Source organism: Cervus canadensis, chromosome 1 (assembly GCF_019320065.1).
Source record: "Cervus canadensis isolate Bull #8, Minnesota chromosome 1, ASM1932006v1, whole genome shotgun sequence".
NCBI classification, from domain to species: domain Eukaryota; kingdom Metazoa; phylum Chordata; class Mammalia; order Artiodactyla; family Cervidae; genus Cervus; species Cervus canadensis.
The window spans coordinates 32,694,450-32,718,052 of NC_057386.1; the positions used below are offsets into that span (position 1 = coordinate 32,694,450).

Below are 23,603 nucleotides of genomic sequence, written 5' to 3' on the forward strand. Positions count from 1 at the left end.
GGCTCTAAAGTCAGGGAAGATCCCCTGGAGAAGGAAATGGCAACCCATTCCAGTATTCTTGCCTGGAGAGTCCCATGGACAGAGGAGCCTGGTAGGCTACAGTTCCGGGGTCACAAAGAGTCGGACACGACTGAGTGACTTCACTGTTCACTTTCAAAGTCACTGTGGATGGTGACTGCAGCCTTGAAATTAAAAGATGCTTGCTCCTTGGAAGAAAAGCTATGACAAACCTAGACAGCATATTAAAAAGCAGAGAGTGTTGTATGAATGGAGAGAAAGTTAGCACTCCCCTTGACAAGGATGGAAGAGGCTCTGGGCCTGACAACACGCATACGGTTAAGGCATTGCCACCTACTTCGTGGCATCTAACCACTGTTTTTTAGAAAGATGGTAATGATAACCCTATATGCAAAACAGAAAAAGAGACACAGAAGTACAGAACAGACTTTTGGACTCTGTGGGAGAAGGCGAGGGTGGGATGTTTCGAGAGAACAGCATGGAAACATGTATATTATCTATGGTGAAACAGATCACCAGCCCAGGTTGGATGCATGAGACAAGTGCTCGGGCCTGGTGCACTGGGAAGACCCAGAGGGATTAGGTAGAGAGGGAGGTGGGAGAGGGGATCGGGATGGGGATACATGTAAATCCATGGCTGATTCATGTCAATGTATGACAAAAACCACTACAATATTGCCAAGTAATTAGCCTCCAACTAATAAAAATAAATGAATAAATAAATAAATAAATCTGACCAAAAAAATAAATAAAAAGTAGAGAGATTATTTTGCCAGCAAAGGTCCATCTAGCCAAAGCTATGGTTTTTCCAGTAGTCATGTATGGATGTGAGAGTTAGACTATAAAGAAAACTGAGCGCCAGAGAATTGATGCTTTTGAACTGTTGTGCTGGAGAAGACCCTTGAGAGTCCCTTGGATTGCAAGGAGATCAAACCAGTCCATCCTAAAAGAAATCAGTCCTGAATATTCATTGGAAGGACTGATACTGAACATCAAGTTCCAATACTTTGGCCACCTGATGTGAAGAACTGACTCATTTGAAAAGACCCTGATGCTGGGAAAGATTGAGGGCAAAGAGGAGAAAGGGGTGACAGAGGATGAGATGGTTGGATGGCATCATCAACTCAGTGGACTCAATGGACATGACTTTGAGCAAACTCTGAGAGATGGTGAAGGACAGGGAAACCTGGCGTGCTGCAGTCCATGGGGTCACAAAGGGTCTGACATGACTGAGCAACTGAACAACTACAAACATATATGATTGTATTAATCAGGATCCTATCAGAAAACAGCACACTCAAAAAGGTTTAGCTGGTAAGAATTTAATAGTCTACTTAAAGAGATATGGGCAGGATTAAAGAACAACAAAGTGCAATGGGCCACCCAGAGCCTGGCAACAGCATAAAGTGGTTAGCACCTCCAAGCTTGAAATTACAAAGGGAGAAATGTTGTTATGAGCTGGGAGAGAGGTAGAGCCATGAAAGAAGGGTGTTCAGTAGACCAAGGAAGCTACTGCCACAAGCTCAGTGTTGAGGGAGAAATAGAATAAACTGAGTTCTCTCTCCTCCAGTCCTGAATCCCCCTGCAAAATGTCTCTGTCTCCCATTAGCCAAACCTAACTTGAAACCTGAGGGCAAGAAAGCTGGAGTGGAGTGCTAGGACTGGTACTATGGTACCCAGTCCAGTGGTCTTTCTAAAGAGTCAGGCAACACAGAAATACTCATAGGAAAAAGTTAAAGCCTTTAGCCTTATCCCTCTCCTGCCCCATTCTCTTCCCCTCCCCAGTATAGGGCCAAGCCTAGGGTGAGGTAAGTAAGGTACTTAGGACGCAACATTTAATATATTTTAGGTGGCTCCCTTACCTCACCCTAATTCTATCCCTGTCCCAGACATAACAGTTATTACCTGTTCGGTAGGTAAGATTCCAGACTGTATTTGTGACTCACTTATGACAGAGACCACCTGTTGACTCTTGGCATCTGGGTACTCCTGGACTTCTTCCCCTCCAGCCACTCTGCCGGGAGCCTGCACACGAGATCCCACCCATGACAAGGTCGTGAGGGAGAAAACCTGACAGGCAAGGCAGATCAGGTTTTCAGGGATTCTGAAAAGCTGCCCCCCGGCGCTCACCTTAAAGATGATATCTGTCTGATGCTTTCTTCAATAGACTACTCCCTAATTTCTGTGACACAGGCAGAAGGCCTTCCCCGATCTCTTCCCAAATAAGAATCAATTTAGAACTTTAATCAATAAGTTTCCCAGGTGGTGGTATTTTATGAGATTACCCAGGGTGAAAGGAGTGTTTTAATTTAAACTCCTTTGCTGGTATTTTAGTTTGTTTGGCAAATGCATTTATGCCCTTGGTACTAATATGCATGACTGCTTATAATACTCTAATCATAAAATAACATAAAGAACCTGATCATATAAAGGCCCTAACAGACATAGAGCCCTTCGGGGAGTGAGGAAGCCCTATTAGAAAACATAAGAAAAATTATTCTAGAAGTGGTTATTGGGTTAACATTTGCTTGCTGTGTTTTTACTCTTAATGTGGTAAGGTTGTGCAGTGGAAACCATTGTTGATATGGTTATAGATCTAGAAAAATAAGAGCTTAGCCCTAGTGTGGTAACAATGAGATGGTTGTCAATTGTCACCCAGGAGTGCTAGGCAGAGGCTGCCTCACCAAAGTCGCAGAGTCATTGTGGGGTAAACTTCTTAGATAAATGCAACTGACAACTTCTGCAGAAGGATTAATTTTTATGTTAACAAAGTTATACTTCTACTCTGTACTGTTGCCCTATGAGACTGCTACCTTTCAGTTAAGGTCACCATAGAAACAGAAAATAGGTTTACATTCACCTGACCTGCATAAAATGTTAATGGGCCCCAAGGCCAGAAGATAATGTACAAGACCCTCATAAACAAAGAAGTATGCAGAAAACACCCTGGTTTCATGAAGAACAAGCTGATGTAATGTTAAACTATCTTCCCCTTAGAAATGTACTAACTTAGGGTATAAAAGCTATGGTAAAAAATAAAGCATTGCCAGACCCTGCCAGACCCTGCTGCACCCCCCGTCTGGTCTCTCTCTTTCTCTCTCTCTCTCTCTCTCTCTTTCTCTCTCTCTCCCTCAAAGACTTGGCCCTATCAAGGCTGGTCTTACGTGTCTTCCCTCTCTCTCTCTCTCTCTGACGCCGTTCATCCCGAGGGTACCCCCTGGATCCTGCCAAGGCTGGACCCCGGCACCACTCCCTGGTTCCATCACATACCTGATTTCCAGCTCCTTCCAGGGGTTTCCTCAGCTCTCTGTCTGGTCCTGTCTCTTCCACATTCCAGGTTTCACTTTCATACAGTGACTTCCAGATTCATCGGTTTGGTCCTGATCCTTCTGACTTGGTTCCTGTATCTCCAGCTGCCCCCTGAACAAGCAAAACCTATTCAAAATTACTTGATCTGAGACAGCTCCCAATTCTCCATACTCTCCGCAACCCCAGACTCTGTGACAGACCTTGGGGCCCTCTCATTTGATCCTGCCTGCTGCCACCAGATTAAGCTATTAACCTAACATTTAAGTCATACCAATGAGAGTGATCGTGGATCCAGTTCAACTTTGTCTGATCACTGTAGACTAAGCTCAACTCTCCTTTTTATGAACTATCAAAAGTAAATTGCAGGATATAGAGCACATCTTCATGGACTGGGTAAATAGAGGGGGGTCTTCTAGATCTGAGAAATACTGAATGCATTAGGAATGATTAGGTTTGGGATTTTGACTAGGCTCTGACTGGTGTTCTAATTAGGGAGTCAATGTGGTTGGAGTGGAGTGCAAGAGAGGTTTCACCTCCTCTGGAGGAATCTCTCACTCCTGTTCTTTTGGTGAAACGGGAAGGGACATATCTCTGATGTAATAATGGGAAATAATTGCAAACATATATTTACCTTATAAATAACTTGGCACTAACATCGTAAATAAAATATACTTCAATAAAAAATACAATTAAATTTAAAGAAATTTTAATTCTACAAGTTATGGTACCCCCTAATTCAACTTCATTCAATACAAGCTAACTATTCCTTATTGCATGAACTAGTTATACATTGTGGTGCCAAGTTATTTACAATAAATGTGTATTCTATCTTGCTCTAAAAACGATCTGAAGCTGCTGCAAGTATACAATGGACTTTGATGCTCCTCTTTCACTTCGTACCTTTAATTTCCCCTCCTTCCCTCCAGCCTCACTGACTTCTTGCATTTCTTTCCACCACAAAGCCTTTATTGTTTCACCTGTCCATTCTTTCTCTGTAATCCCCATCTTATGAATCCTTCACTTCTCTCAATTTTTTTAAATAGAAAAATCATTGCTTCAGTAAGGCTTTCACTATATAAAAGGGACACCCCTGCATTCCACATTACCTATAACTCATGTTCTACACATTTTACTTTACTATTTCCCCCATTTGACTATGAGTACCTAGAAGTTTTAATCTAGTCTATTTTTCTTTGTATTTGCTGCCTAGAACAGTACTTGTCAAACAAGAACCTGATAAATTTTTGTGGATTTAGTAATGAAAGCCTCTTCTCTTCCTAGTCAACCAACCAATCAACCCATGGCTTAATAGGCAGAGTGCACAGAATTCATGCAACTATGTGTCAGCACTATTCTAGACTTTGGGGGTATAGCAGTGAAGAAAGCAAATAAAAATCTTTGCTGTCATGGAGCTTAATTCTAGAACATGGAGACTGACAGTTAAAAAAAAAAAAAGTAATGAATGATGTGCTCTGGCTGCATTAAGGAGGAAACACTTCCTCTGCTTGACAGGATCAGCGAGATGCGGTATCAGCCAGGCCGGTTGTATTTGCGCACCTAAACTCCCTCATCCCAGAGATGCCAGACAAGGTATCACTGGGGAAGAGACTAGGTATGCCAGAGAAGGGGGACAGGAACGGGAGTAGAGCAGAGCGGTACTGAGGCTGAATGGGGAGGAGTCGGAGGTGGAGCCAGGGGCGCGCCCGCCGATGACGTCACGAGCCAGCCCTCCTACAAGTCTCCGCGCGCTGGTCAGGGGGCGGAGGCGCGGGCGCATCATGGCGGCCTGCCGGGCTGAGGCTCCTGACTCTGTGAGTGCTGTTCTCTGTCCCTCGTCTCTTTTTCTGTTGTTCCAGATTTTCTTTTTTCCCCTGCAACCTCCTCCTTGCCTCTTTGCCTCCCTGACGTCGCTGGCCTCTCCCGGGGGAGGGGGGACTGTGACGCTGTTCGTCCCGCCACTTTCACTGGTTCTGCGTATATATTCGATCACGCTTTCGGCGCCGTCTGTGAGCATTAAATACGTCTCTGTCCACTGTTTAGGCTTCAAGCCCAATGGGAAGCCAAGATCAGACTAACGGCTACCTGTGGGCCTGTGAGTTCCTGGGGGAGACCCCTGACGTAACTATACAGAAAATGGGTAACCGATAATCCGGAAAAGCGTCTGAGACCCGAAGTGCGTGTAGGAGTTAGCAGGGTTAAAAAACAAAACAAAACAAAAGTGATAAAAGAGGTTTCAAGGCGCAAGCAAAAACCTGTTCAAAGGCTAGAAATAGAGCAGTGTCTTTGAAAAACTCAAAAAGTTCAATTGGGTGTTTGGTGGAGGCGTCAGAGCTGACAGTCTTGTTAGTCTTGGTAGGCAGTGACTTCAACCTGAGGATAACTGGGAGTTATTGAAGCGTTTTAAGCGAAAGAGTGTTTAAAAGAACGTTTTAAGCGAAAGTTTCATTTTTGTTTCCTTAGGTAGGAGCGTAGAGAGTGGACTAGAGAGTATCAGTTAAAAGGCTGTGGTTTATATGTAGTAAGAGGTGGTGGTGACCCCCGACCACGCAGCAATGTTGAGGTTCCAAACCTGAAGACATTAAAAAGATATTGAGGAGATAGAATCTAAATTAAGTAAACTTCCCAGGTTAATACTTTCTCGACCTCATCCACTGACTGGATGGCTTTAATAGCCAGTGACAGGTGCCAGTTTTAACCCCAATTCTTTACTTTAGTTGAGATCTCTCTCCTGAGCCCAGTTATATCCATCTACCTACCAGATTCTCCTCCTGGCCAGCCCACATACCCAACATTGAACTTTGCACAAAATCCACCCCTCTTACAATGTTCACTAGCTTTGCAAATATCCTCAACCCAACAGTTCTACCTTGAAATATGGATGTTCTCTTTCACTTCTTCCTTTCCCTACAGGAGACCCAAATTCAATATACACTCTGTTGCCAACCTCCCCACCCTACCCCACCCACTCCTGGACTCTGAGTCAGTAGATGGAACCACCTAAAAATCAACTGCATTTTAAGCAAAACTTTGGTGATTATGAGGCAGCAGTACCACTTGAAGAAACACATAGGTCCTCAGGAATGGGAGCTAAAAGAGAAGACCAAGAGAAGAAGACAAAAAATGTGGGAGTCTGGGCTGTGATTATGTTGGTGGGCAGTTCTGAGTGATGACTTGGTCCAGTTTTGAGAACCCTGACCATGAACGAGAGTGACTGAGGTGGGGTGAAGGTGAAGTCAGTAATAGCACTGTTCACAAGGACCCTGAAGTCATCTAGAACTTGAATGCTGGTTTTTCAAGCTTAAAGGCTAACAAGGGGCTTCCCAGGTGGTTCAATGGTAAAGAATCTGTCTGCCTATACAGGAGACACAGGTTTGATTCCTGGGTCAGGAAGACCCCCTGGATCAGCAAGTGGCAACCTACTCCAGTATTCTTGCTGGGAAATCCCACAGACAGAGGAGCCTGGTGAGCTACAGTCCATGGGGTCACAAAGAGTCCGACGCAACTGAACACAGCACACAAAGGTTAACTGAATATGGAGGACTGACCGTAGAAGAACATTGGAGGAATAGGGATAAAGCTGTAACGGTTTGAGATTATCACCGGGGATCAAGAGGGATAAGGGTCCTACCCCTAAGTATTGTTGAACTCTGTCGGAATTGTTAAATAAACCTGCTTAGCACTGAGAGTATGCCAGACTGATCCCCTCCCCTAGAGTTATCTATATACAGAGGCAACAAAATCTGGCACATACACAAAGATGGTTCCTGTCCTTTTTAGGAAACCCACGTCTTAGCTACAAGGTTAAAGTCTACTAGATTACTAGAACAGGAAACAATTCCAGGGGAATTGTATCTTATATGTTTATAGGACCTCAGATGTCTGCACTTCACTGAAAAAAGAGAGGGGATTAATAAAAATTAGAAAAAAAAAAGAGGGGGGAATGATGAAAAATTATATTATGTTCTTTTATGTAATGTCTGTTAAGCACATTTCCGTATACATGTTACTGTACAGTACTATGTACTATAGTTTATGAGTAATTTAAAGGATTTTTTTTTTGAAGGTGACTTTATTTTTTTAAAGTTAACGTAGCAACAAAACCTTTATTTTATTTTATTTTTTAATTTTTCATTTATTTGTTTTTGGCTGCTCTGGGTCTTCCTTGCTGCACCAGGGCTTTCTTTAGTTGTGTCGAGTGGGTGGTATTCTTCATTGTGATGCATGGGCTTCTCATTGCTGTGGCTTCTCTTGTGGAGCTCAGGCTCTAGGTGCAAGGGCTTCTGTAGTTGCAGCTGGAAGGCTTAGTTGCCCTGAGGCATGTGGAATCTCCCCAGACCAGGGATTGAAGCTGTGTCCCCTGTTTGGCAAGCAGATTCTGAGGGTGACTTTTGACCAGTCTTGTTCCACTTGCTGGCTTTAGAATCAGACCCCTGAGATTTTTCTGGTGGTCCCAGTGGTTAGGATTCGGTGCTTTCACTGCACAGGGCCTGGATTCAATCCCTGGTGTCTTACAAGCCATTCAGCATGGCCAGAGGGTAAAAAAAAAAAAAAAGAACTAGAATCAGACCCCATATAAAATGGGCTGCCACTGCTGATCACTGCTCTTAATAGAGGCATGTGCAAGGTACTGTGGGAGCCCCAAGGAGGGAGCAGGATTCTGCCGGAGATGCTCAGAGAAGACTTCACAAGGAATATTTATTCTAGTTGAGTGCTTTAAGGATTGGTACGGTTTTGTTAAAGAGGCAAGGCCAAAGCTGGATGGCCAGTTGTCTAAGCTGATTGTCTGAACTAAGACTTCTAAGGTTTCTTCAACCTCTAAACTCCTTTACTTTACCTATTCATTTACATTCCCTCTTAGCTTTTTTCCTGTAATCTATTCCTTTATTCTTTCCCAAATTTCCTTGGTAGGCAGGATAGTCAGGAAGGTGTTTTAACTAGCTTTACTTTCCTCAGGAGCAAGCCTGGCTTGAGGTTGCCCAGGCCTTCATCCAAGAGACCCTGTGTCCACCTGGCAAGGAGCCTGATGTTCAGTTGACTCAGCTGGTCATTGACTGTGTGAAGACTACCTGGTTGTCCCAGGGAACGAGTCAGGGTTTAACATTGCCCCTCAGCTACAGGTAAGAAGAGGTGGGGTTCACAGGAAAGTTAAATTTGGGATTGAAAATGAAGGACTTATCTTTTGAGATGAGTGAGGGAAACTTGCTGAGGTGAGGAAAAGGTGGTGTAAACAAAACCTCCTTTTGCCAATCCTTCTCCTTTTCCATCAAGCTGCTTTCCTTTAACTGTTGATCTCCTTATTTGGCTCAACTTGTGTTTAGAGACAAGGGGAAGGGGTTGAGAAGATAGAAAATATGGGAAAAGAACCCTCAAAGTGGAGAGAGAGGCTGAGATTTCATTTGTTTGTGCTAGGAGACTAAAATATAGACAGTGACTTCAGCAAGTGCAGATCATTGTGTTTTGGGAGACCAGAGTTTGAGGTCTGAAGTTGGGTTATTTTATTTTATTTTTTAAAACTTTACACTACCATTTCCTAAGGGCTTCCCTGGTGGTTCAGCAGTAAAGAATCTGCTGTGGGTTCAATCCCTGGGTTGGGAAGATCCCCTGGAGGAGGGCATGGCAACCCACTCTAGTATTCTTGCCTGGGCAGATGGAGGAGCCTGGTGGGCTACATAGAGTCCATAGGGTCCCAAAGAGTCAGACATGACCAAAGTGACTTCACATGCAGGCACCATTTCCTAAACTGTTTTAGGCAATGTTAATAAAGTACCACAGGAAAAGGGTTCCATGCCAAACATGCTTGAGAGACACTGGATGTGATAATCTTCTCTAGGAGAGTCATGAGGCTCATTAACATGTTAAAGGCTCTGAAAAGTCCTCCAAAAAGAAACCTGTTTATCTCTTCATAAAAGTAACCACTATCTGGAATATGGGAGAATTCTTGTGACTATCTTTTTTTTTTTTTTTTCTATACGTGCATCTATCCCTAAGCAATATATAGTGGTTTTACATAAATTCAGACTTTGTGTAAATGGTCCAGTACTTTATGTATCTTTTGCAGTTTGCTGTTTATGCTTAACCTTCTGATTTATTCACATTGATAGCTTTAGGTCATATTTTTAACTGCTGTATGGTATTCTGTCAAGTGAATATACATATCACTGTTTTTTCTTTTTTAAAAAAGGTAGAAATCTGTTTAGGTTTATTTAATTTGTTGTTTCCCAATAATTGAAAATCAGAAAGAATCATTGAAAAGTGGCAAATCAGCAATTTTTAGGAAATTTGCAACCTTTTAAAATTTCTTGTTATTCTTCAAGATAAATGTAGAGTAGATAGCACAATATGTAGAAGATGGTGGATGAGGATAAAGTAAAAATTATTTGACAGGTAAAATAATTTATTATTTGACAGGAAAAGTTTTCATTTTCCCATTTCCCTTCATTGAGTGCGTGCTTGCTGTATGTCAGGTCCCATGGCAGGCCTTGAAAGTTGGAGGACAGGACCCTGAAGAATCTATGAAGAGTGACCCTGTCCTTACTATTTTTTGTCTTGCAGCTGTTTTGGGTGAAGGAACAGTTCCCTCTAGCCGCCTGTTTTAGGCTTTTATAGAAAAGTAGGGAAAGATAGAAATACTGAATGAGACATGCCTGGCTTTGCCACCTACACTACTGTGTATCTGAACCTCTAAATTTCTTCATTGGTGGTGTTTCCAGGGGTTTTTGGTGAAGATTCAATGCAATATTGAGCATGAATGGACCCAATATAATATGTGCATAGCAGGGGCACACCGCATATTAGTGTCTGATTTGCCTTTTATTTGCTCTGAAGTCACTGGGAAAGAATGAGGCCAATGCAGAAGGGAAGTAGACCATCTAAAATAGCATTTCTAATCTTTAGCACTCACATGGGGATTATGTTCCTGAGCGCAACAAAGAGAATAAATTGTTATGTTTTGTAACCTCATCCTGTTTCTCTTCCACTGGGAAAAAAAAAAAAACCATGGGAATGTGAGTGGAATAATGGTATTACAAAAGTGTGACTGTCACAACTTTGATAAATTGTATTACATTCTCTGTGAGATACCTCACAATGGATACTGACTCAGCAGTGTTGCAGCACTTTGCCTGAGAATGGCTGGTCTCAAACATCTCTTGAAAGCTGGGAACCCCTGATACCAACTTCCCTGTCAGCCTCAACCTCCCAGCCAGTCTCCAGTGCTGTAATATTCTAGATTAGCAAAGGAACCTGATTGGGGCCAATGAGGTTGAGCCATTAGGCAGATGTCTTAGTGTCTCTACTGGAGTTCTCTGTGGAAGCTGAGAGCTGAGATGCTGTCAAGGGAGCAGTTTGTGTTGTCTCTAAAGCGTTTTCCCCACATGCTCATCCCCTCAGGCCGCTCTTACATTCCCACTCCATTTCTCTGTCTGTGGCGCTATCTTGTTCAGGATCTCATTCAGCACAATTTCTTCTTGCCTTCCCTAGGTACCACCCAGTCTTTGGACCCAGACCTCCTCCTCATTTTCTTAGGCCCTCACTCCCAATTTTTTTCCTTTAATCAATCAAACAAACTGTCTTAGTCCATGTTCCCCATTGATCTTTCCTCAGGATCTTGGGGGATTTGTGGAGGGTGAGGATAATTCCTAGGCGTGGACATAGCTATACAGAACCTCTGTTCTCTTCACTCTGCAGCTTCGTCTCAGTAAAGGACCTCAGGACCCACCAGCGTCTCCCATGCTGCAGCCACTTGTCCTGGAGCAGTACTGTGTACCAGGCTTGGGCCCAAGAGGCTGGACCACGTGGGGTCCCCCTGCCCCGGGAACGACTGTTACTCTTAGGGACACTAACAGACCTATCAGGGAACTTGGAACAAGAGTGCAGGAATGGAAGCCTCTATATAAAAGACAACACTGGTGCCCTGGACTGTGAGGTGAGTAGGAAGGGGGTGGTCAGATGCCTCAGATCCTAATAAGAATGGTGTCTAGGGAGCAAGACAAGTAAGTCTCTGAGAGAACAAAGATGAAGCAGGATGGATTGGGTGCCAGGATCCTGATTAATCCTTGCCTTTGGTCTTTTCTAGCTCATAGATCTGGACCTTTCTTGGTTGGGCCATCTCTTTCTGTTCCCCAGCTGGAGTTACCTGCCTCCTCTGATGAAGTCCCCAGGAGAGGGGCACGTGGAGCTCTGGGGTACTCCCGTGCCAGTATTTCCTTTGACCATCAGTCCTGGCCCTCTCACCCCCATCCCTGTTGTCTACCCAGAGATGGCTTCCCGCCTGCTCAGGCACAGGTACTTCTTCCATCCAAGGGAGGAGGGAGCATTGTAAAACTGGGAGGACAGTGGATCAGTGGAAGGAGGGAAAGAAAGGCATAGAAAGTAATATAGATGGAATGTTCCAAATCGGGGAAACGATGCAGGATTCTTCAAGGGAAGCGTGCCTAATCTAAGGGCAGGTAGAATTTGAAGGAGGCTTTTAGAATAATGGCTTTGGGCTATGGAAATTTTACATCCCTATTTCTCTTCAAGAAAATTAGAGATACCAAGGGAACATTTCATGCAAAGATGGACTCAATAAAGGACAGAAATGGTATGGACCTAGTAGAAGCAAAAGATATTAAGAATACACAGAAGAACTGTACAAAAAAGATCTTCACGACCCAGATAATCATGATGGTATGATCACTCACCTAGAGCCAGACATCCTGGAATGTGAAGTCAAGTGAGCCTTTGGAAACATCACTACAAACAAAGCTAGTGGAAGTGATGGAATTCCAGTTGAGCTATTTCAAATCCTAAAAGATGATGCTGTGAAAGTGCTGCACTCAATATGCCAACAAGTTTGGAAACCTCAGCAGTGGCCACAGGACTGGAAAAGGTCAGTTTTCATTCCAATCCCTAAGAAAGGCAATGCCAAAGAATGCTCAAACTACCACACAATTGCACTCATCTCACACACTAGTAAAGTAATGCTCAAAATTCTCCAAGCCAGGCTTCAACAGTACATGAACTGTGAACTTCCAGATGTTCAAGCTATTTTTAGAAAAGGCAGAGGAACCAGAGATGAAATTGCCAACATCGCTGGATCATCGAAAAAGCAAGAGAGTTCCAGAAAAACATCTATTTCTGCTTTATTGACTATGCCAAAGCCTTTGATTGTGTGGATCACAATAAACTGAAAAATTATTCTAGAGATGGGAATACCAGATCACCTGACCTGCCTCTTGAGAAATCTGTATGCAGGTGAGGAAGCAACAGTTAGAACTGTACGTGGAACAACAGACTGGTTCCAAATAGGAAAAGGAGTATGTCAAGGCTGTATACTGTCACCCTGCTTATTTAACTTATATGCAGAGTACATCATGAGAAACACTGGGCTGGATGAAGCACAAGCTGGAATCAAGATTGCTGGGAGAAATATCAATAACCTTAGATATGCAGATGACACCACCCTTATGGCAGAAAGTGAAGAACTAAAGAGCTTCTTGATGAACGTGAGAGAAGAGAGTGAAAAAGTTGGCTTAAAGCTCAACATTCAAAAAACTAAGAACATGGCAGCACTGGTCCCATCACTTCATGGCAAATAGGTGGAGAAACAGTGGAAACAGTGGCAGACTTTATTTTTTTGGACTCCAAAATCACTGTAGATGGTGACTGCAGCCATGGAATAAAACGACGCTTACTCCTTGAAAGAAAAGTTATGATCAAGCTAGCATATTAAAAAGCAGGGACATTACTTTGCCAACAAAGGTCCGTCTAGTCAAGGCTATGGTTTTTCCAGTGGTCATGTATGGATATGAGAGTTGGACTATAAAGAAAGCTGAGCACCGAAGAATTGATGCTTTTGAACTGTGGTGTTGGAGAAGATTCTTGAGAGTCCCTTGGACTGCAAGGAGATCCAACCAGTCCATCCTAAAGGAAATCAGTCCTGCATATTCATTGGAAGGACTGACGCTGAAGCTGAAACTCCAATACTTTGGCCACCTGATGTGAAGAGCTGATTCATTTGAAAAGACCCTGATGCTGGGAAAGATTGAAGGCAGGAAGAGAAGGGGACGAAAGAGGATGAGATGGTTGGATGGCATCACCAACTCAATGGACGTGAGTTTGAGTAAACTCCGGGAGTTGGTGATGGACAGGGAGGCCTGGCATGCTGCAGTCCATGGGGTCGCAAGGAGTTGGACATGACTGAGTGACTAAATAAACTGAACTGAGATTGTGGTGGAAAGGAAGGCATTTGTAAGGGGGAAAAAAAGAGGGAGAGATAAAAAAATGACTGCTCTTCTCTCTACCTTTTTTAGAAGTAAGCACAGAAATGTGCAGCCAAACCTTGCTGGGGATCTAATTCGATTCAGTGCTCTGGTGCAAAGTCGGAAGAAAGCTTACTTTGTCCTGTTTCTTGGTGGATCCTCCCCAGGTGGCAGCCAGGTGTCTGTCATTGTGCAGGTGAGGTTCAGGAGTGTGGAGGTATGAGAAGGCTGTACGGGCTCCTAACAGGAAAGATAGCATCATAGGAGAAACCATGTGGGAAAGGAGGATGGCTTCAGAGACTTGTTTCTAGAACAGTGCAGTTGAGGGAAGAGTCCAGGTGGTACCTTCCCTATGCATAGAAGATAGGGAGAAGACTTCCCCGCTCTGTAGCTCATTCAAGGAGAAAGCTTCTGTATTGTGTGTCCCATTTTGAAAAACTGCCAGAATCACCTGTTTTCCCCCAGAAGAATGACCAAGAAAAGTATTTATCTGAACACCATTAAAACATGGAATAACATGTTCTTTTTTTTTAACATGTTCTTTAAAAAAAAAAACTTGGTACTTACTGTTGAGTCTTCTTACATCAACTGATATGATTTTATTTTTTTTAATTAATTTTTATTGAGTATAGTTTTACAATATTGTGTTAGTCTCTGCTGTACATCAGTGTGAGTCAGCTATATGTATACATAGGTCACCTCTTGTTTGGATTTCCTTCTCATTTAGGTCACCACAGAGCACTGAGTAGAGTTCCCTGAGCTGTATAGTAAGTTCTCATTAGCTACCTGTTTTATGCATAGCAGTGTGTATATGTAAATCCCTGTGTTCAGTTAAACCATCGTAAACTACTGGTTTTGCATAAGCAGTAAACTTCCGTGAGGTCTTAGTTATGAGTGGTGACGTTGAGGTCTGGTTGGTGTTTTCAAGCAGAAATGAGGGTCTGTGAAGCTGAGCACTTGGGACTGTGAAATTCAGGTATCCAGACTCATCAGTTGTGTTTCGAAGCCCCTGAGAATGGCAGTTGTGCTCTGGGAGGAACATGCCCTAAAAGATGGTTATATTTATTAATGGTCTTCTCTATGTAAGTTTTTCCCTTTTGCTTAAATTTCTTCAATAACTCCTTGTTGGCCCCTTGTGCATTCCACATGATACCTTCTGGGGTTTATTTATTTTCCTACTTGGATGATTCTCCCTTTGCGATTGATTAAAAGTCTTCAGCATGTTATTGCTGGATTTTTTTCTTCATCTTGGCTCTTCCATTTTGTCTCCCGCCACCCCCAAGAACATTCCTCCTCTGTCCTGGCCAGTGTTTTCCTTGCCTTGCTCATTCTGAGTTCTGAACATTTCTATATTGTTTTTTCTTGCTTGAAACACCTTCCTCTCTCCTCTCCACTTCAGCAAACCAGAGATGGCCTTCAGGACCCTGGCAAGTTCAGCTTCTGTCACTTGGCCTTCCTGATCATCCCAGCCCATCCTGACCTCTTTTCTTTCTCTGAAACCTTACAAATTTGTGTTGTTTTTGCCATTTGATCATATATGGCTCCATGTTATTACTTGGGTTTTGTGTCTATGTTTCCCAGTGGTTTGATATATCTTGGAGAAGAGAGAACAGTCTATGTTATTTCCCTTAACATCTGTCCCCATACTGGATACACACGTACCATGTTCATATTGATTAAATAAGTGAAAGTTTTTTGCATGGCTGGTCTGTATGCGGAGTGGGATAGGGGAAATGCAAGGGCAAAATTGTCTGAATGAAATATTTATATATTTTGGAGGCTGTACAGATGGTGTGTGCCTTGGGGGAGGGATTAGGAAACGTTTGCCATCTCCTATGAGAGGGGAGAGATCCTGAGAGTTCTGAGGCTTAAGATTTAATTGGCAAACAGGAAAGATAAAGAAGTAAGGAAGAGGAAAAAAAAAGAGGTAAGGAAAGGCTCTCGAGGAGCCAGTCCTTGAGGTGACATGGTGCTGGGAAGGAGCTCCTGCAGAGGGACAGGACGTGGGAAGCCTCTCACGTATTGTGTCACCTGCTTCTGCACAAGCCAGGTCCCTGCCCAGCTGGTGTGGCACCGAACCCTCTGTCCTGGTAGAGCCTACGTGCTAACAGAACTGCGAGTGTCCAAGCTCCCTGGTCACCGTTACCGGGTGTGGATGACCAGCCCCTCCTCCCAGCTGTTGCCGCTGAAACCAGAATGTGTGCGAGAGCTGGAAATCGAGTTGGCCGGAGCCCCCTTGGAGGCTGACCCCCAATCACTGCCCCAGCCCAGCTGCCCCCAGGATAAGAAGGGTCCAAGTCCAGACTGTCTTGTCCGGGACTCCATACTCTTATCCTACACGGTGCGCATGAGGGAGAGGTTCCTGAGCCGGGGGGCGGGAGGGGGGCAGGAATTGTGGGGGTCTCCAAAGAGGAAGGGCCTGGGGATCACCTGGCCCTTCGGCCTCTTTGCAGGGGATGGTCACTGACACGCTGAATCAGCCTGCGGGCCTCTATGAGCTGGACAGGAAGCTGGAGCTCTGCCTCGCCTACCAGCAGTTCCATGGCCTTAGGCGGGTGGTACGACCAGGAGTCCGTCTGGAGGTATGTGAGGGGGTCAGGGCTGGTGACAAAGAGAGACTCTCTTACCTTTATGGGTTGGTCTTTTTTTTTTGGAGCAGGTCGACACCCCTACAACAAAATTATAAAAATAATAAATGCGTTGGAGTGCGAGGTGCTTTTGTTAATAATGATTTGGACGAGAGCTCAGATCAGGAGTGGAGATTAGGGCCCTGGGAGGAGCAGGTGGGTCCAGAGCATCTCCTTTCTAGAAGGACCTTCTCAATGGAGGAGGAGATGCTGGAGCTGAAGCACAGGTGTGGGGCCAGGATGATCTCAGGCAGCCCAGTGAGCTCTCTGGCCCACAGAAAGGCTGAGTGTGGCTCCTGGGAGATGAAGGCTTATTTACCACAGGGGAGTGGGTCATGATGAAAGCAAGACAGAGCTGGAGGGAAGTAACCTGTAAAGGAGAAACTGTGTTTCATATGACCCAGGCAGTGGCAAACTGCATTTCCTCTGTCTGGGACCACTGAGTTGCTTTTTCATCTCTTCTGCCTCCACAGCTCCAGGATGTTCACCTCCTGCAGTCAGTGGGCGGGGGGACGAGAAGACCCATATTAGCCCCCTGCCTTCGTGGCCCTGTTCTGCTTCGGGGCTTCTCTCACCAGGTGCCCGAGACTCAGTTTTCCTACCAAGTTCCCCAGGGCTCCCTGTATGAGCAGCTGGTATGGGAGCACCAGTTAGGACTTCCCGTCTACCTGTGGGCCACCAAGGCCCTGAAGGATCTGGCCGGCAAGTGAGGAGGACGCGGATTGGGGCTGGGGAGGTGGTGAGGGGTGGGCCACTTCATCTCAGGGAAGCCATATTCTGGAAGAGTCTCTGGGGGAAGTGACTCTGCTTCTCTCCGTGGCCAAGGCTGTGTCCTCACGTGCTGAGATACCACCAGTTCCTGAAGTATTCGTCACCTGGGGACCCTGGCCTGGGACTACAGATCCTGGCCCCGATCTTGGAGGTTCTCATTCCACCTGGCTGCCCTGGTCGGAACACACACAGCGAGATCCTTGAAGAGCCCCATCACTGTCCACTCCAGAAGGTCTGAGGATGTTGGGGTATGGGTGGCAGATCTAACACCCTGAGGGACACCCGGGCACAGGGGACACGTAACCTGATGTCTTGTCTCTCGGACAGTACACCCAGCTGCAGACCCCCTGCTTTTTCCCTACTTTGGCTGTTCTGAAAGAGGAAGCGAAGCGCAGGGCCTGGGCCTCCTTTGATCCTAAGACCCTTCTTCCCCTCCCAGAGGCTTCTCATTTGCCCAGTTGGCAACTCAATCAGCGCCTGGCCTGGTCCTGGCAGTGTCTGCTGCCTTCTGCATTCCACCCTGCCCCGGTGAGTGTGGCTCCAGCAGGGGTCCGGGGACTTCCTCTGTTTGCCATTTCCACTACCACTGCCATAGTCCTTTCTTGTCGTTTTGATGGCACTAGCCTTCTTAGTAGACCACTCTGTCTCTTCCTCGACCCCTCTAGTCCACTCCCTTGCAGTGACTAGAAATGGGTGGGGTAAAATGTAACATGGTTTACAAAACTCTTAATTTATTTAAATCCTTCTCTTGTTTTTCCCAGAGTGTATAAAGTCAAACCCAAACCCCCTGTTGTCTTGTCCTCCATGGTCTCCTAGCTCTTACCTCGATCTGTAAACTTTCCCTTCGGCTGCTAAATGTGTGAATACAGGTGCATTTCCCCCAATCTTTCTACCCCACTTCAGGATAAATTCTTTAAGCTCTGAGATCATGTCTTTGTGGTTCATTTTGTAGCTCTAACAGTTTACACTATGCCTGGCACATGGTAGATGCTTTGTGTATTTGTTTAGTGAAACTTGATGCCTAGGCCTTCATGTCCTTGCAGGTACTACTTGGGGTCCTGGTGCCTTCATCTCGTAAAGGGTGTCTGCAACTTCGGGACCGGAGTGGTTCCCTGTCCTGCCTACTCCTGGCCCAGCCCTTGCAGCCCATCACTGACCCCAGGCTCATAGGTTTGGAGTTCAATGGTGGCGAGAAGATGATGGGAGTAGGAAAGAGGGTCTCTGAACTGGGGAGTGTGGGAGAGATCTTCTGCCAGGATTCAGTAGAGATGCTTAAGTGGCTTATGTTGATCAACAAGTCTGGGGAGTGGTTTAGGAGGCTGGTATGGGCAGGTGGTGTAAAGGAGCCAGGGGTTCCCGGCCAGAATCACAATTCCCAACATTCATTTCTCCCTCTGTAACTCCTCACAGACACACCAGGATGACAGCTTCCATTTCTCACATCCCTAGTCTGGAAAAGGAATGGTCTTACTTGGAGTTATTGAGGCTTGTAGCCAGGGAAACCCTGGAGAGGAAAGCTTCTCAGACCTCAGAACAGGTGTTTTAGGGATTTATGAGAAAGAATCAGGCCTCTTAACCTAGGGGGCCAGGGGTGGGGTTGGCTGTGCTGATGGAACAGTTTCTACCTTGGAGGTACCACTCCTCCAAGGTAGGGATCAGGCCTGGGCCTTCACGTTGTGTGAGGCATGCAGCTCCTGCCTGGATTGAGCATGAGACCTGTGAGGTGGGCTGCTTCTCTGCCCAGCCCACAGTCTTCTCCTCTTGCCAAAATAGAAAACTGTCTTCCTCTCAGGTTGCCTGGTGCGGGCAGAGAGATTCCAGTTGGTCATAGAAAGGAATGTCAGAAGCAGCTTCCCTTCCTGGAAGGAGCTGAGCACCACAGACTTCATCCAGAAGAAGCAGGCCAGGTAGGTCCTTAGGGTGGTGGTTGTCCTCTGGATCCCACCACCAGGGAAGTGGAAGGGGAAGTCTCCATGCACGGGGTGGAACACTGGGGCACAGTGCCTGCATCGCTAAGAAACCTCTTCCTTGTCTCTCCCAACAGAGTCTATGTGCAGTTTCTTCTGGCTGATGCCCTGATCTTGTCTGTGCCCAGACCCGTCCTTCACTCAGCCACCTCCTCCATACCTCCTCGGACAGAGCCTTCCCCTCCAGAGGGTCCCCATGTAGAACAGAGCCGGCTGTTCTTGCTGTCCCACAAGGAGGCACTGATGAAGAGGAACTTCTCTGTGCCCCCAAGTGCCAGTTCAGAGGTGCCCCAGCCCACCCTCAGTTTCCATGTCTTAGGGAGCTGGCTTGGGGGCACCCAGAGGAAGGAGGGAACTGCATGGGGCCCACCTGAACCCAAGGAAGATGAAAACTCAGATCAGAAGGTAAACTGGGGCCTGGGACCTCTGACCTGACCTCCTGAGCCCCAGCTCTCGTCTGAGGGACCCTGCTCTCCCCATCAGGTCCTCCTTCTGTTCCTCGGCTCTTCAGTCCGCTGGTTTGAGTTCTTACACCCAGGGCACGTGTACCGGCTCGTGGCTTCTGGCCCTCCTGTGAGTGCCCCACTTCACCACACCCTTCCCCAGAAAGGGGAAGGGTATTTTGGCTTGGGGTCTGGAAAGGAAGTTCTAGGTCTCCTGGAAGAAGGGTGGATGTAGATCAAATTGAAGGCCTGCCTGTGTCTAGACCACTTCCTTTGTTAGGCTCCAGAGAGGAAACAAAATTGGGTCATAGTTTATGAGGAACTTCTCTCCAGACCAGGACACACTCGGAGATGGTCATGTCTCCATTTCCTGGCAGACATTGATGTTGTTCGAGGAGGGTGGTTCATCCTGCATGTCACAGCGTCCTCTGGAGCTGGCTGGCTGTGCATCCTGCCTCACTGTCCAGGATGAATGGACTGTGGAACTTGCGAGCTCCCAGGATATCCCAGAGGTGCTGGGTATCTGCCCAACACTGCCTGAATCTTCACTGACTGACCTGCTCAGTGGCAAGTAAATGTCCACCAGCTTCTCTAGCTCGCTTGGCTGCTCTCTCTTCCTCTGCCGTGGTTGTGTCGGATGAATTGTCTGTCCCCTGCTACAGTGTGTATTTTGTGAATGTGATTTAGCTCCTAGAGGAGGGATGGCGGTGTAAGATAGAAGCTGTGTTTCATACCTGATTACCACTGCTGCCGCCGCCACCACCACCCCCGCCCCAGCTCAGCATGTCACTGACATTATCATGAGCAGGCTTTCTCACAATTGAGAACAAAGCTTAGCAAAGGAAATATAGGAAACAAACAATGAATCGCCAGTCCAGGTTCGATGCATGATACTGGATGCTCGGGGCTGGTGCACTGGGATGACCCAGAGGGAAGGGATGGGGAGGGAGGTGGGAGGGGGGTTCAGGATGGGGAACACATGTACACCCATGGCAGATTCAAGTCAGTGTATGGCAAAACCAATACAATGTTGTAAAGTAAAATAAATAAATTAATTAATTTAAAAAAGAACAAAAGCAAGGACAAAAGCTGAAAATCTTTAGAGAAGGGCCTTCCTTTAGTGCAAGAATTGACTGGCTTATAGCTTCAGGAACAGCTTTACTTTCCTCGTGTAAGCTTTTCTGGGGGCAGCTGCAGTGCAGTTGAAGACGCTGCAGAGATACTTCCCCCTGTGTAAACAAACAGACACCATGTCAGATTATACATGTAACTTTTACAAAACTTCCCTAGACGTACAAGTTTTCAAGGACCTATGATTTGAAGGAGGGGGCATGGGCCCCAGTGTATAAAGCTGAGAATGATGGGCTGACTGAGATTCTAGGTGTAAATGCAAGTGGAGATTCACCTTTGCTGGGGTATTTTTTGATGAGGCCTCTGGGTACAAAGCTGGATTGGGTTTTGGTTTGTGTGTGTGTGTAGTGATCTGCTACAACCCTGTTTTTCCCGTAAGCCCTGTTACTTTTAGTATTTGGTTTGAGACACTTCAAGGCTTTCCAGGACCTCATAGGTAAAATTCAGCAGCTACTATAACTCCTTTCTGTCTTGGGATCTGACTCCATTCTCACTGTTTCTCTGACCCTCCAGTTTTGCAGATTCCTTGGTGTCTTTTTCAGCTGAGATTGTGTCACATCTCTGGATGAAGCCTGGTAATAACATCTGTTTGGGTAAAGGGTAATAAATAGAGTGGTGGAGAGGTGGTCCTGAAAGGGACCACTAACCCCTCCCCATTCCTACTGTAGGGACTTCTGGGGCTGTGAAACGGTGTGTGAAGCTCACTGTAGCTCTGGAGACTGCCGACTACAAATTCCCCCCTCACTTGGATGTGTATATTGAAGACCCACACTTGCCGCCCCCACTGGGACTTCTTCCCGGAGCCCGAGTCTACTTTCACCAGCTGGAGAAAAGAGTTTCCAGGTGAAGACCTGTGTCGATGGCCTGGCCTCTCCTCCCTCCTGATGAGCTTCTCTTGAATGCTTGCACCTACCTGTGTGGCGATGACAGCTTCTCTTTGCTGTTAGGTCTGCTGTGTTTCTCTGCCATGTATGCCCTTTTCCCCTGCGATATGTTCCAGACCAGCCCTTCCCTTCCTCTGCCCTCTGTGCTGATGGTGCCCTCAGGGGGAGTGGCTCGGCCTGTGACACGGTCCCAGCTCCTACCTCAGACTGACTTCTTTCTCCTCCTCCTCTCTCTCCCCCCTGCACCTGCAGGTCCCACAATGTTTACTGTTACTTCCGGTCGTCGACCTATGTGCAGGTCCTGCATTTCCCCCCGGATACCACAGTCAGGTCAGCGGCCCAAAGCCCATCTCCAAACCTCACAGCCTTACATCTGAACCTCACACCTGTTCCAGGCTCTGGAATTTTCCCCGTAACTCCAGGCTTCTCCCCTCCTAGTAAAATGTATGTAGTCAGAAGGATTTCCTCTGCTTCAAATGAAAAAATGTCCATACATATCATTCTACTCAGGAAGATTTAGCGTTCCGGGATTTTAAAGGGTTTTCAATCCCAAATATAAATATGTTTCCTGGCTAATATCTTGGTTTTTCAAGCCTGAGAAATAATCGATGACAATCAGAGATCAAGAATCAAAATAAATGGGGGCCCTGGGGAACTTGCATTTGTATCCTGCTATTGTGTAAAAATTGTATAAATCTTAATTATGTTGAATTGGTTCATAGAGCATTTCAAGTCTACTATGTCCTTCTACTTTTCTGTCCATTCTATTAATTTTTGAGATTTTGATATTGAAACTCCAACAAAAAAAATTTATCTACTTAAAAAAATTGTAGTATATAGTGGACCTATATGTAACTTTGCTCTGTATTTGCCATATCTCCTGTAAATGTGTTTTCATACTTAGAGAATTTAAAAAATAAAAAAGAAAGGAGAGGCCCTGGGGCTTCCAGGAGAGCACAGAAGCCACCACTGTCCCTGTCCTCACACCTGCTGAGTCCTTCCAGACAGACTGCTTTTAGAACTCTGTTGGCTGTTTCTTGAACCCCCCTTCTCTCTTTAGTGCCCCCCTGCCCCACATCTACCTGGCCGAACTTCTGCAAGGTGACAAGGCCCCATTTCGGGCCACTGCTTCTTGCCATGTCGTTTCTGTCTTCAGCCTTCATCTGCTCTGGGTGTGTGCTCACTGTACCAGCATCTGCCCACAGGTAGGAGCGGGGACAGGCTGAGCTGGTTGTAGGGTGCCAAGAGGGCTGTGGTGGGGGCAAGGGGATTTTGCCAACCACTTTCTTCATCTCAGGGAAGGTGTCCTCGCCAGAGCCCCACTTGCCCCACTCAGACATCTGTAAGCCAGGCCAGCATCAGGTGAGAGCAGAGCACACCGTGGGCACCCACCTCACCATTTCCATGGCGGTCTGCTGTCCTGATTTTAGCACAGTTCCTCAATGGTGGGAATTAGTAAATATTTCAGAATGAATGGATGAGGGTATAGTGAGCTAACAAGGTGGAGAGAGAGTCCTGCTAGGTCTGGGTGACTGGCCCCCTGGGTTTTGCTGTCAGAGTTTCTATTTCCTAACTGCCCTTGCTCCCCTACTCCCAGGCTCCTGGTGGAGGATGGGACTGCAGAAGCTGTGGTGACCTGTAGAAATCATCAAGTGGCAGCAGTTCTAGGGCTGTGTCCCAGTGAGTGGACCTCCCTCCTCGAGTTTGTCCGAGGGCCAGGGAAAGTGGCCTTGCAATTTACAGGGCCCGGAGCCCAACTTGAGGTGAGATGTGGCTGGGAGGTGGGGGCTCAGATAGACCTTTTCCTGGGAGCTTGGTTAGAAGCTTGAATCCTGATGAAACCTCTCCCTTTCTAGTCCTCAGCTGAGGTGGATGAGCCCTTGACCCTCTTCCTCTGGACCCTCTGTACCAGTTTCTCTGTCCTGCGCCCTATGGTGTTTTCTTTTGAGCTGGAGAGAAAACCCTCCAAGATCATCCCACTAGGTGAGGGTCAAAGGGCAGGGCTGTAGATTGATGGGTCCCAAGAGGAAGAGGGAGGGGGGATTTATATGGAATTTCTGGAGATGGGAGGAGAATGGAGGGTGAGGACTGAAAACCACATGCACAGGATCTGTGTTTTTCTTTCTTCCCATCTCAGAAGCTCCTCGGCTACAGCAATTCCAGTGTGGGGAGTCCCCTTTCCTGACTCGTGTGAACCCCAAGATCCGACTGT

At 46.2% G+C, this 23,603-nt stretch overlaps 1 protein-coding gene, 1 long non-coding RNA gene and 1 other non-coding gene across 3 annotated transcripts in view; 2 read left to right on the forward strand and 1 right to left on the reverse strand.

Moving 5' to 3' along the window:
* The first annotated feature begins 256 nt into the window (after nt 1-256).
* On the forward strand, nt 257-381 carry LOC122425717. Its single transcript, XR_006264980.1, has one exon. It is a non-coding gene; the product is annotated as a U6atac minor spliceosomal RNA (small nuclear RNA).
* Nucleotides 382-5,011: 4,630 nt separating this feature from the next.
* CTC1 (CST telomere replication complex component 1) overlaps nt 5,012-23,603 on the forward strand; it is a 19,005-nt gene continuing 413 nt past the window's right edge. Inside the window, exons 1-23 of the mRNA XM_043474709.1 lie at nt 5,012-5,138; nt 8,281-8,444; nt 11,014-11,251; nt 11,402-11,610; nt 13,620-13,764; nt 15,619-15,909; nt 16,022-16,150; nt 16,669-16,901; nt 17,021-17,198; nt 17,294-17,494; nt 18,010-18,136; nt 18,759-18,873; nt 19,011-19,338; nt 19,417-19,506; nt 19,754-19,947; nt 21,021-21,082; nt 21,176-21,350; nt 21,644-21,721; nt 22,452-22,596; nt 22,689-22,753; nt 22,989-23,154; nt 23,248-23,374; nt 23,529-23,603. The exon at nt 23,529-23,603 is cut by the window's right edge and continues 413 nt beyond it. Of these exons, the coding sequence (XP_043330644.1) occupies nt 5,037-5,138; nt 8,281-8,444; nt 11,014-11,251; nt 11,402-11,610; nt 13,620-13,764; nt 15,619-15,909; nt 16,022-16,150; nt 16,669-16,901; nt 17,021-17,198; nt 17,294-17,494; nt 18,010-18,136; nt 18,759-18,873; nt 19,011-19,338; nt 19,417-19,506; nt 19,754-19,947; nt 21,021-21,082; nt 21,176-21,350; nt 21,644-21,721; nt 22,452-22,596; nt 22,689-22,753; nt 22,989-23,154; nt 23,248-23,374; nt 23,529-23,603 (3,637 nt within the window). The 5' untranslated portion in view covers nt 5,012-5,036. The remainder of the gene's footprint in view (nt 5,139-8,280; nt 8,445-11,013; nt 11,252-11,401; nt 11,611-13,619; nt 13,765-15,618; nt 15,910-16,021; nt 16,151-16,668; nt 16,902-17,020; nt 17,199-17,293; nt 17,495-18,009; nt 18,137-18,758; nt 18,874-19,010; nt 19,339-19,416; nt 19,507-19,753; nt 19,948-21,020; nt 21,083-21,175; nt 21,351-21,643; nt 21,722-22,451; nt 22,597-22,688; nt 22,754-22,988; nt 23,155-23,247; nt 23,375-23,528) is intronic.
* LOC122445479 overlaps nt 20,471-23,603 on the reverse strand; it is an 8,322-nt gene continuing 5,189 nt past the window's right edge. The window contains exon 3 of the long non-coding RNA XR_006270539.1: nt 20,471-20,605. This is a non-coding gene — a long non-coding RNA (uncharacterized LOC122445479). The remainder of the gene's footprint in view (nt 20,606-23,603) is intronic.